Source organism: Scleropages formosus, chromosome 3, assembly GCF_900964775.1.
Source record: "Scleropages formosus chromosome 3, fSclFor1.1, whole genome shotgun sequence".
NCBI classification, from domain to species: domain Eukaryota; kingdom Metazoa; phylum Chordata; class Actinopteri; order Osteoglossiformes; family Osteoglossidae; genus Scleropages; species Scleropages formosus.
In genome coordinates, this window is record NC_041808.1 from 12,873,861 (window position 1) to 12,887,494 (window position 13,634).

Genomic DNA, 13,634 nt, shown 5'->3' on the forward strand with positions numbered 1-13,634 from the left:
GTGGGGTCGTCTCCAGGCATGGTGGTTGCTGTTTTCCTGGGTTTTATTTCCTCCCCACCGTGGTCACGCTGTAGTTAAAACTGAATCGTTGTTACATATGAGGGTCTGTAAAGGGGGGAAGAACAGTGTCACTGTGGTTGGGGTGAAAATGTACAGTATTGGTTAAAGTTTTGCTTTCAGCGTGGCCTGGAATAATCCACCATGCACATAAACTCTGATGAGATGTCTTATGTTACTAAAATATTCCCTCCACCTGCCAGTGTGCCTTTTTTTTTTTTTTTACTCCTGGTGCTCTCCCAGTGTTGCTAGGCAAAACAGTTGCTTGCCACTAGAGACACCGTGGCAACATTATAAATTATACCCCACCGCATGTCTTACTAATGCGCCACACCAGATCTTATCCAGATGCTCCTTGAAAGTAAAGACTGGTGATTGGATTTAGGGTGAACTCAGGCCTCAGAACCCATGGACTGATGCTCAAATTGTCCGTTTAAGTTTTTTGGCTTTGAATTTCAGCTTGAATCAAAAACAAACAGCAGCGGAAAGCTTAATTAAGCCCTTTACCTGGGAAAACCTTCTTTCGTTGTTCATCACACTGGGGAATAAAGAACTGGACACAGTAAATGTTTAGTGCGGTGGTGTTTTGATTCACTCCCACTTGGACAAGAGAAAATTTAAATCAGTCTTACACAGATGACTCTGAGATGTCAAACATAATCTTTGCCAGTGCTGAATTTCAAGTAAAGTTTGGCAAGTTGTAAGAAAAATATGCCAATTTGTATTTATCAAAAATGTTCCTTTGTATTGGGTGCACTTGGAAAACCACTACAAAAACAAATGAATGCTGAAGAAGTCTTCATTTGTTAAGAACAAAGTACGGTATAACATGATCCTAAAATTACAGAACAATGCAGTAATTAATAATCAATATGCTAACTTTACCCTAAACTGGAATTAATTAAATTTACTAATAGAGCCCTGTGCTACTCCACAATTCCACATATTTCATAACAAACATTAAAATAAGCCTAATGGCCTGAGTTCCTCTGTCATTTATAAGAATTCTGAAGGCACTTGACTCCTGTAAGTGTATCCTGCAGCGTTTCCTAAAACTTGTGTTTCACTTGGACATGCAGTCAGAGTTTATTAAAAACAAGGCTGAAAAATTATTTTAATATTTCAAGTGAAATGAGCAGGAACACAATTAGTATGCCTTTTGGGAGCTCTGGGGAGTCCCAGTCAGCAGATACATATTTCTCTGAGACAAACTGTTAAGAGGAACCTTCGAACATTCTCGCTTATTGCTAGGCCATTGATTTTGTTTATTGTTTCTTTCAATTAGCACAAAATATAATTCATTCAGATCCTCTTACGCTTTGGAGAATAACATGAGGGAACTACATACCTCACTTCCAGTTTTTACAATATCATTTTTGAAAGCTTTATAACTAAACCTTGAACTCTTGGGTATCTGCCTCTCACTGGTTTTCACATTTATTGATGATACTGCATTTTCTAATAACACGGGCACGTGACTGATTTAATGACACCCTTCTTGCCAGCTACGTTTTATTGTTACTGCCTGTAAGATGGCAAAATTGTTTTATTGCAAAGTGGATTAAAAAATGTTGATAGTGATATTTCATAATATTAGTCATGTGTCCAAACAGGATTATCTGTTTATATTAACAATGCAATTTATATCTGGAGCTCTAAAACTTTGTAGGTTTAAAAATTCCCCCCAAATTAACTAATACTTGATTTCTTACGGGGTTAGCCTCAAAAATTTGACCTGTTTTGTTCTTTGAGACACATAGGGGGTGCGGTGGTGCAGTGGGTTGGACCGCAGTCCTGCTCTCCAGTGGGTCTGGGGTTCGAGTCCTGCTTGGGGTGCCTTGCGGCGGACTGGCGTCCCGTCCTGGGTGTGTCCCCTCCCCCTCCGGCCTTACGCCCTGTGTTGCCGGGTAGGCTCCGGTTCCCCGTGACCCCGTATGGGACAAGCGGTTCTGAAAATGTGTGTGTGTTCTTTGAGACAAGTCCTGTTTGGTTGTCGGCATTCAGAGCTAACAAGATGATGATTTCTTTGTGTTTTCTCATTTTTAAAAGTTTTTTTTTTTCTTTTTTTTAAATTATCATTGGGTCTTCAATTAGAGTGACTTAGCCTTGGACTTACGTGACAAAAATTCACACTTATGCCAGAGAATCCCTGTACAATGCCCTGCAAGCTACCCAACCGTTCCCAAAATCCTCAATTTTGATATTTCTCAGTCAGCATCATATCCAGAACAGTTGGATATAAGGATTGCACTGTGTATCAAACGATCTCACCCTGTAACTGAGACAGTTTTGTGAGCTGTCAGGGGATGAGCTGTAGACCTGTGACAGTAAATTGGATTCTCTTTTAAAATACTTATGACATCAGCTTAGTATGGCTGCTCTTGGGGATTCTCATACTGCCTTGAATGAGCATCTTCTTTTCCTAACTAGGCTCCTTTGTCCAGTTTCTCTGGCTCTCTCTTTTATCTCAAACGGCTTTTGCATCTCTTCACCCACTTTGAACCCGATGACCAACAGTGCAAACTAGCCCAGTGGAGATGGGGATCCGCCAGTTTGAAGTTGAGCCACCATAAATTTCCACTCACGCTCCCCTGACACCAACTGTAGAGCTCTGGGACAGCATCCCATCTACCCTGAAGACCAGATTGCAATATTACTCAGCAGACTCAGGCTCCATAAGGGGAGGTCACGACCCCGTCATCTCCAGCTCTTGTAATGAGAGACAGAGACATGGACTGGAAAGGAGAATGACTCACATAAAAAGGACATGTCATTCACTTATGTATGAGAACATGAAGTAAGAAAACAAGGTGGAAAAATTGTAGAGATTGCATCAAGAAGTCAAGAAAAAATGCAACTGGAAATACAACTAAAACTGTTTTTTTTTTTTTTTTATTAGCATTCTAGATTTATGAGAATGTGTATCTGCTTTACTAATCCACTTTTAATATTATTGGGACAGCTGGTAGTGTAATGGTTAGAGCTACAGTACTACCTCTGGCTCCAAAGGTTGCAGGTTTGATCCCCACCTCCAGCTGCAGTATCCTTGAGCAAGGTACTTACTCAAAATTGCTAAAGAAAAACTACCCTGCTGTATAAATGGGTAAATAATTGTAAGCTTGTAATAACTGTAACCTTAACATTGTAAGTTGCTTTGGAGAAAAGTGTCAGCTATGAATGTAGTGATATTGGAAGTAGTCTGCCTGTCAAGATGTTACTATTTATTGTCCTGTTGTCTGGCCAAGGGTGGTCGCTCCAAACAGTCATGAGTGACAGAGTTCAGATGGACTTGGCATCATCACCCTTTGATTCACCAACTATAGTTCAGTTTTTGTTGGCAAAATTCCTCTTTTAATCATGAAATAGATATTGACAGTAGTCTGTCTTACATGTTAATGGAGAGATCGGGGATAATCAGAACTTCTCTGTTTGTGTCTTAAATTGGCCTCTTTAATAAAAAGAAAGCACTGACGGGATATGCGTTCGAATCTGTAGATGTGCCACTCAGTTACCCAAGTAATGAGCACGTTGTCCAGAACGATCTGGGTTTCTATCCTCTGGTGAATCATGAGGTTCATCTGGGTCTTGAACATTGACTTTGATGCTTATTTACTATGTGTTTGTCAACAAAGGATGAGAAAAAAATCTTGCTTCCCCTGCGTTTCACTTGTATCTTCATCCAGTCTTTTGTTTGTGCTTGGCAAGCCTCTACTATGAGCAATCTTTCTGGAAGCATGTTTCTTAGTCATAGGTAAAACCATAGAAAGATCGTTCGTGAAGCTGCTGTTTGTCTACTATAGGGATTCAAATACAAACTAGAACTGAGAAAATTGTACACGCAAAGATTGCCAAGAGTAACTTTCGCTGTCTCAACTTGTCCTGATTTAGACAAGGAAAACTGAGATTAAGTAAAAGTCAAAGAATATTGGATTGAATTTTGCTCAGTGCAACATTTTGATATAGCAGTCTAGTTTGAACATTCAAAAGCAGTCTTTAATTCTGAATTGAAACGAATAAATAAGTGAATCTATTCTGTAGGTATATTTTCTCTATGTGATAATACACAAATTTATTTATATATATATATATATATATATATATATATATATGGGGGGCGTAGTGGCGCAGTGGGTTGGACCAGGGTGCACCAGGGTATATACACACACACACACACATTGTCTGAACCGCTTGTCCCATATGGGGTCGCGGGGAACCGGAGCCTACCCGGTAACACAGGGCGTAAGGCCGGAGGGGGAGGGGACACACCCAGGACGGGACGCCAGTCCGTCGCAAGGCACCCCAAGCGGGACTCGAACCCCAGACCCACCGGAGAGCAGGACCCTGGTCCAACCCACTGTGCCACCGCACCCCCCTCTGTGTGTATGTATATATATACACACTGTATATACAGTAAAGGGGGCATGGTGTGGCGGGTCTGGAGTTCGAGCCCTGCGTGGGGTGCCTTGTGACTGGCTGGCATCCCCTCCTGGGTGTGTCCCCACCCCCTTTGGCCTTGCGCCCTGTGTTACCAGGTTAGGCTCCAGCTCACCTCAACCGTGCTTGGGACAAGCAGTTGTTAACAATGGAAACATACAGTATATTTCCTGTTACAGTACTACCCATTCTACCTAAATTAAGTGTATATTTTTATACTAAGAGTTTCAATAATATGCTCTGAAAAGAAATCTTTGTTGTGTAGCCAAGTTCTTGATATATAAATATTGATCTTGTATTGTAAAGTTGAGGACGAGGGACAAAACAAAAAATACTTGACAAATGCACTGGTTCCAGGACACAAAGAACATTTTACTCAGAATTTCTGGATTCAGTGTTTTTTATTTTACGACTCCTAGGCTGAGGATAATGTCAGGAGGAAGGGAATCAGAACCGTAAGTCTTTTTACACTGTCAAGCAGGGGATTGTGCTCTGTATAAGGGCAAATTGTGTTCTGTATAAAGTATATGGAGGCATGCTCTGTCTTCCCACCTGCCCCACTCCTCCACTGCATAAAATCGGCCAGAGAACTACCCAGATGAACTCACCCTGTCCGAGTCGAGATCCCTGCCCCACTGGGAGAGGAAACTGAGAATGCCCAGGGGAGTATCCAGCACTTTTTCTATGATACTGTAGTGATGTTTCCTTGGGACAGTTTTTAACTAATGTACAAAACAATATGGTCCTCTCTCTCTACCTCCTGGGAGATGACAGCCCACAGGAATTTGTTTTGGGAATCAGTTGGCAACACAAAGGGAAGTCAGGACAGGTCAACATGGGCCCATCACAAAGACTCTTTGGTAGTCTGGAAGGATGTAGAGTACAGCTCTGTCTACTGAGCCAGATGGGGTCTTCCTTTGTGGGTCAGGATAGAAAGCTGGGAGAAGTTAGAGATGAATTATTGGTAATAACTGACCATGCCTAAGAAGTATCTCACTAGTTTCTTTATTTGGGACTGGGCACTGGCTGAAACGGTTGCTATTCTATTTTGGGCCGCATCTGACCTCCACCCACAAGGAAGGCAAGATATACCCTATTATGCCCAGTCACACACTGCTGAATTTGCTGCGAGGCTGGCTCCCCTCAGAGATTTCAGGATAGCTCTGAGATGTATTACATGCCATCTAGGTAGGTAGCAGCATAGACTTTGTGCCAGCGGTGTCTCTGTGAAACCCAAATGGAAAGGTAACAAATTGTTGTAACCCAAATGGATTTGAAAAGGCATCCACCTGTGGCTTTGGATATACACTGAATTTAGTGACAGCGTCTTTCTGCAATTGACACAGAATGTTAATGAGCCATCTGCTTTAAGCATGAGTATTGTTGGGCTTCTCTGTTTGCTTTTTGACTTCTCTATTACTTGCCTTTCTATCATTTTCTCTTGATGCTCTTTCATTAGTTTCTGTTTGTGAACAGGAGTGGCTTTGCACAACTACTCCTAGTTGGGGCTCTATGTAATGTTTTACAAAGACTGGGGAGAGGTGAAAAGGCATCTGCAAACTCAGCTTGGAATTTCTGTACATCGTCATGGTGAATTAGGGACAAGCTATTGTTCTTGTTAGTAAAACTTTTCATTTTCGTGATGATATTGTAATGTATATTCTCTATACAGGGTATTTACTAAGTTTTCAGACCCCTTCACTTTTCATTTATGTTGCAGCCTTATGCCAAAATCATTTAAATTCACCCTCTTTCCCTAATCTACAGTCAGTACCCCATAATGACAAAGTTAAACCAGGATTTTTTAAAAATTTCTGCCAAATTAAAAAGATAAAAAAACCAACCACACATACCACACTGACAAATGAACTCAGTACTGTTGAAGCTTCTTCTTGGGTATGATATAACAAACTCTGTACACCCCGTTTCCCTAATCTACAGTCAGTACCCCATTTTATCTTTTTAATTTGGGGATTTTCTGTCATTCTTCTTTGCAGATCTTCTCAAGCTCTGTCAGGTTGAATAGGTACTGTTGGTGGATGGCTGTTTTCAGATCTCTCTAGAGATGTTTGATTGGGTTCAATTCCAGCCTCCTGCTGGGCCACACAAGGACATAGGAGTTCTTAGAGTAATCCAAGGAGTAGTGTTGTCTTTGTTTTGTGCTTAGGATGAATGTCCTGTTAGAAGATGTACCTTTGGCTAAGTCAAAAGACCAGACCTCTCTGGAGCAGGTTTTCATTAATGATATTGCTGTACTTTGCTCCATTCAGCTTTTCCTCAACCCTGACTAGTCTTCCAGTCCCTGCTGCTGAAAACCAACCGTACAGCATAATGTGGCCACCATCATGCTTCCTTGTTTGGGATGGTATTGCGAGGGTGATGAGCAATGCCTGGTTTCCTCCAGCTATGACACTTAGAATTGAAGTCTAACAATTCAATCTTGGTTTCGTCATACTACAGAATTGCAATTCTTATAGTCTGAAAGTCATTAAGGTACCTTTTTAGAAACTCCAAGTAGGCTTTCATGTGTCTTTAACTGACAATCTGGCCACCCTGCTGTGAAGCCTAGATCAGTGGAGTGATTGTTATCCTTCTGGAAGTTTCTCCACACAGGATCTCTGGAGCTCAGCCAGAATGACCATCAGGTTCTTTATCGTCTCTCTTACCAAGGCCCTTTTCAATTTGGCCAGGTGGTCAGCTCTAGGAAGAGTCGTGGTTGTTCCAAACTTTTTCCATTTAAGAATCATGGAGGCCAATGTTCTTGGGAACCTTCAATGCTGTAGAGTTTTTGTAACTTTCCCAGATCTGTGCCTCAACATAATCATGTCTCTAAGCTCTGCAGGCAATTCCTTTGACCACATGGCTTTTCCTCTGACACACATTGTCAACTGTGGGACCTCATATAGACAGGTGTGTGCCTTTCCAAATCATGTCCAATCAGTTGAATTTACCACAGCTGGACTCCAAACAAGGTGTAGAAACATCTCAAAGATGTTCAGTAGAAATGGGATGCACCTGAACTAAATTTCAAGTGTCATAGCAAAGGACCTGAATACTTATGTCAATGTTTCGAAAATCCTGATTTTGTTTTATAATTGTGTACTGAGTGCAGATGGATGATGGGAAAAATAAATTTAAATGCTTTTATCATAAGGCTGCAAAATAAAAAATGTGAAAAAAGGAAAGTGGTCTAAATACTTTCTAAATGCAATATAGGTCTCTCTTGCGCTACATATATTTATATATTTTTTTGGACTGCCTGCCCTTCCATGTGCTTCTGGACCTGACAGCAGCAAGTCAGCAAGAAAATGTTTGATCAGTGGTACCAGCTATCCAGTTATGCTCAATAAGGCTTTCCTAGATTAGATTTATTTTCTCAACTTCCACACCACCCTGTTTGGTGTATTATGTTCAGGACATCAAATGGTTGCAACAATTCCAGAATACTGTGCAGAAGTAAATCATTCAAACATAAAACATCACCACAAAAGTGGATTAAGCCAGAAAAATTCAAGTGGAACGTAATTGCCATTTGTTCTGCTGGGAAGGCAGACCGACAGTCTTTTCCAGTGTCTTGGAAAACCGCTTTGCAGCAATACAAGAAAAATGCTCATTCACTCTGCCTGCTCTTATCTGGGCTTTAGTGCATATAGTATGTAACGAAATCGCTTGGCTTAACAGGGTAGCTAATTCATATGGTTATTCTTGAAAATCTGGCGATACAACACTGTAAAAAAATGTTCAAGCACCAAGTTTTCTTCTCCTACTGGCCTGGTGATAGAGAATATACAAGACCAGAGAAAAGTGATTACACCTGGGCAATACTTATATGGGGAGAACCGGACAAAAGAGTGACAGAAAAACAACTCACACGTGCCCCACATCAGCGTAAACTTCTGCAGAAAAGCTGGGAACGATCAAACTTGTTAGCTCAATGCCTTGTGGAAAAAAGACTAGTTTCCAGCAAATGCACGTAGACTTCGAAGTGTTACTCTAAAAACAGTTACAAGTATAGTCCCAATGTGTATATTTGTTTACTGCGATTCATCTGGACTACAAGTAAAAAGTAAAAACAATAAAATAAAAGAAATAAATAAAAGAATACACAGTCTTTAAGTGTTTTGACACGAGCATAAGCTAGTGTTCTTAAAAGAACTTGCAGATCAACAAAAACAAACAAAAAAAAAGTTTCACTTTGTTCCATATTTATGCTGTAGTAATGCCAATATCCCCTCTTAATTTTAGACAGGTCACATCTTCACTGGAGTCATACTCTTGTGACTCACTAAGACTCCAAGCAGGTCTTGTCAGAGATACCAGAATGTGTACGGTATCCAATTTATTAACTTGCCTTTTCCTACCCCTACAGCCGTTTGGGGGAGACGGTTGGTGTGATACCATCAATAACCGAGCGTACTGCCAATACGATGGGGGAGACTGCTGCTCATCAACCTTGTCTACCAAGAAGGTAATTTTCATCTTTTGTCCACTTGTCCCTCCTCCCTGCACTCCTTCTGTTGCGGGGTGCCTGTGCTGCTGTTGTCATTTCCCGTCTTGTCTCTTTCCTTGGACTCGATGCCTACGTGTCTCCCAGGTGTACCCTGCCGACAGCAGCACAGCGGCACTGTTGGCGACCCTGATCCTGTGAGCTCAGGCAGAAAGCTGCCGGTCATAAATAAGGTGCATATTAAAAGTGCCCTTTTACGAGAGGAAGGCCAGGTGTCTGCGGTAGCCGGCCACAGTAAAACTGCATTCAGACTGGCAGGGCCCCAGAAAGTGAAATAAATCATAAGTGACAGCATCCTGTCTCAGTGGGCTGAGTGGAACCTGCGTGTTGGTCTATACCCAGCCTCCCAGGCGGTTTATGGATCAGTGACCCCAGTAGGGAGAGTCTCGGTTTAGGTCCAAACTGGCAGGTTGTTTGAACAGTGGAGGGTTGGGGGGCTCAGTGTGGAGGGGGGCAGATGCTGGTGGCTCTGGGCTGAGGGCAATGGGGTTAAGATCTGGGGATGAGGTTAGCTGGGGAAGGTGTTTATGATGAGTTTTATAACAGTTCTTATTTTTATGGACAAAAATTCCCATGCTGGACTATGTGTTATTTGCACACTAACTTGCTACATTTATTTTTTACCGAGAAAATGAACAAATGGGCTAATTTTAAAACACTTTGCATTCATGCATACATTTACATACATCATCATTCATTGATTATAAATAACCAGTTGTCCAGTGCAGGGCTGCAATCCATAGCCTATCCCAGAAGTTTAGCCTGTGAGGCAGGGTATACCCTGTTGTGGGATATCAGTGCATTGCAGGGAAACCATACACAATCATTCACTCACACATACACTATGGGCAAGTTTAGAGCCTGCAGTCCACCTGAAACACATATCATAACTGTAGGACTAGGGCACCGGAGGAAACCAAGGCAAACACAAGGAGAATTTACAAACTGGACACAGACTGAGTCAGATTCAAACCCACGTGAGAACTTGCAGCTCAGCTATGAGACACCATTGCTACCTACTGCACCACTGTGCCACTCACCACAGAATTACAGTTATAATCATTATTAAAAAGGAATAAAAATTCCTCATTCATGTCCATCTATTTGGTACCTCCAGTTGAAAATTCTTGTAAAATCTATTGCAAATTCAAAGACAAGTTTGTTTATGAGCAATGAGAGCAACTAAATGAATACATCTCACTTGCTGGTCATTAAAGCAGGTACTGCAGAGATTAAAGACATGGATGTGTAACCTAAAATTGACTGGTTTGAGCCCCATGCCCTACTACTTCTACTACGTGCCCCATGCCCTACCCTTGAGCAGAGTCAAATACCCTGGTGCGTAAATGGGACAAATACAGCAAGCTGTGATGGATTAAATAGTCAGTGAAGTATTAAAATTGTAAGAAAGAAAAAAATAACGTATGATTTTAAGGAAATCTTTGCATAGGTGTATGATGCACAACCAATAATGCAAATAAAGTAACAAAACTTGGACTTCTGCCTTTAAAAGACAGAAATTGCAAAGAGAATTCAGACAGAATTCAGAAAAGGCCGTTTCCTTTGTTTAGGGGAATCAAAGTTTTGGCACTCAAGTGAAGCGAGAAGGAATGGCTTGGCCCTTTGTCCCGGGACTATTACAGGGTAGCTGTCTGATGTGAAGACAGAGTTGCATGCAGCTAACCAGTCCCCCCCAAGCAGCAAAACCAACCTTTCGTAGCCAAATGAAGGCGATTTCCACACGCTTTCTTTACCTTACGGAGCTGCGACCGAGCCCTCGGTTAAACAATTACCTAACTTTAAACACTGGATGAAATCAGCGTTAATGCCTGCAGTTTACCTTAATGTTTACTCTCCTTGTAAAGGCCTGCTTTGTAGGGGTATCTGACTTTGTTTTGCAACCTGTGGTGATGGCACACTTCCTAGAGCAGAGCTGGCAACTCCCGCCGCTGATTCTTAACATGTGTTGATCCACTCACCTCTCTGGTGTATTCCTTTATACTAGCATTCAGGGGTTCACATCGAGCCCATCCATGATTATTCCATTGCTGGGTGGGAATCTATTTTTTTTCCCCTTTGATTTTGACGGGAAACGCGAAGTACAGAACACGGAGTCTTTTGTACCAATCTTGTGTTTCAACACACTGTGGGGTGGGTAATAGGCATGAATGGGATTGCATAAGTAGCTCAGCACCAGTTTAAAGTATAAATGGGACCTACAAGGACACAGAAATAGACTTTGTGGTGCACTATGGGATGGGGTGTGGTGATGGAATGGAGATCTGATGGGAAAGCAAACAAAAACAACAACTTTGCAAATTCAGTCTTCTTTGGATGGAAATGGGAAATGAACACCTGCACATATATATAGTTCTGTAATTCACAAAACCTTTAGGGTTTTTTTTAAAGTTTAAAACAGTAGTTTTCAGTTTAGGACAAATTGTGTTATTATGATAATAGATAAACTTTCTTTTTCTTTTTTTCAGTTGCATCATAACAATGTTTTCTGTACAGATAATTAAATTGCTGATGGGATTTTCAAGTGTGTTACCTTTTCATAATACTATAAAACTAGGTTTATGTGATAAAACATGTTACTTTTGTTACTTCTGTTATGGTGATCCGTCAGTGTGAAGAAAACAGAATATGCTGCAAGGACAAAACTTTCCCCGGTGTGATATTCCTTATGTACATCACTATAACACACACGGAGGTCACAGCCGACGCTCCGCAAGGGGGCGCCATACGTTTCAGTTGATTTGCAAATTTGTTTTATTAGCTGTTGCAAATGAAAATGAACTCATGTGTTGGTGTATTGTTTTAATTGCTCAGGTGCACAGTGCGTATGGATTAGAGACTCTCCTTGGTAGGTAAAAAGAGCAGAAGACGAGACAGAGGACTAGCAAAGCTTCACCAGCTTTGAGGGCCAGGGACTGCTTTTATTAACCCCGCCACAATTCCTTCATCGGCAGGTCATTCAGTTCGGGGCAGAATGTGACCAGGACGAATGCTCCTGCCGCGATCCCACAGCAGAGGAAAACCAGCAGCAAGGCTAGCTCCTCGAACCAGGGCTGCTGCGGAACCCGAGAAATGAAGCCTAGATGGAACTGAGGAAGAGGATTGTTGTGCCATGGCTTCTGCGCTGAAGCTTTATTCGATTTCCCTCATCGTGAGAAAAAGATTGTGAATAGACTAAAGCAGTATTTTATTTAGGAACAGATTTAATAGTACAAACCATACCAAATATAGTACAATCTATATGAGACAGACTAATATATTTAAATATATATTCACAGAAACAGTATTTCATGTAGTAATACAGAATATAGCACAGTAAACACAATCTATAACAAGAGAAGGTTTAGTAATGAAGTGTTTTAGTACCATATCAACTAATCTTTGATGTGTATTCCAGGTATAAAGGCCAAATACCATTTGCAAAGGGAATCTATAAAATGTAGAAGAAATGTGTTTTTATAAATGTTTTATACAGATATAGTTCCTATCGTATGAGTTACTGTTCTGCCACAATAGGCTTGACAAATCAACTAATAAATTATACTTTTAGCACAAACCAGTCTGTTGTATTTAGTTATCCCATAATTGCACCCTGTGTTGCCGGGTAGGCTCCGGATCAGAGGTTGTTGACAATGACAAAGACAGTCGTGCCTAAATGTGGGTAATCCAGGTGGTATGGAATTATATTCCCAGGAGGAAAGAAGTGATAGAAGACAATTTGTTATTTTCGTACACTGTCACTCTACTGCTAATCATCACTGACTTAATAAAAACTAATTGTTTGTTCACATGGAAAAAAATCCTATATAACTGAGAGGCAAAGGCACAATCATCAGAATAACAGAATTTGACATGAAATTATATTTCAAACTCAAAGATTTATCTGCTGCAATTCATAACTGTAGCAAAAAATAGTGGGAGCTGAAAGCATCTCATATTTTGTAATTCAGCGGGTTACTTGACACATTTAACCATTGACATTTCAGTATTATTTGTGGATGTCAAATTTCAAACGAGTGAAACGGCATTCAGTGAAGTGTTACAGAGGCCAGACACAAGGGCATAAAAGTACTCAGTGGAAGAAACTCGCACAAAGCTCCATGAATGCATCATTAAAGAGCAGAAATGACTAAAATTACTTAAATTCTTAAGTACCTTTAAAACAGTTTTAACATTAATTATAAATGAAAATCTGAATTTGTGAGAAGCTGGGTGGTAACTACATTACCTCATTTAGCAGACACTTTTCTCCAAAGCAACTTCCAATGAACTCTACGTAGCGTTATGAGTCCACACACCTTATTCACCAAGGTAACTTACACTGCTAGAGCACTACTTACAATGGGTCACTCATCCATACATCCGTGGAAGACACTCGCTCTCTCTGTCACTCACGCACTCTGGGGAACCTGAACAGCATGTCTTTGGACTGTGGGAGGAAACCGGAGCACACGGAAGAAATCCACACAGACACAGGGAGAACATGCAAAGTCCACACAAACTGAGCAGAGATTGAACCCATATCCTCTCGCACCACCCATTCACTGTGAGAAACCAGCACTTCCTTCTGTGCCACCCGGTGGCTAGGTCCCATATTTTTAATGTTAATGGCAACAAA

At 41.1% G+C, this 13,634-nt stretch overlaps 1 protein-coding gene across 1 annotated transcript in view; it reads left to right on the plus strand.

Annotated features, from left to right (window-relative positions):
• The window catches only part of pappa2 (pappalysin 2), a 67,766-nt gene extending 55,640 nt beyond the window's left edge, over positions 1–12,126 (plus strand). Inside the window, exons 22-23 of the mRNA XM_018753260.2 lie at positions 8,861–8,959; positions 11,971–12,126. Coding sequence (XP_018608776.1) covers positions 8,861–8,959; positions 11,971–12,054 — 183 coding nt within the window. The 3' untranslated portion in view covers positions 12,055–12,126. The remainder of the gene's footprint in view (positions 1–8,860; positions 8,960–11,970) is intronic.
• Positions 12,127–13,634: the final 1,508 nt, after the last annotated feature.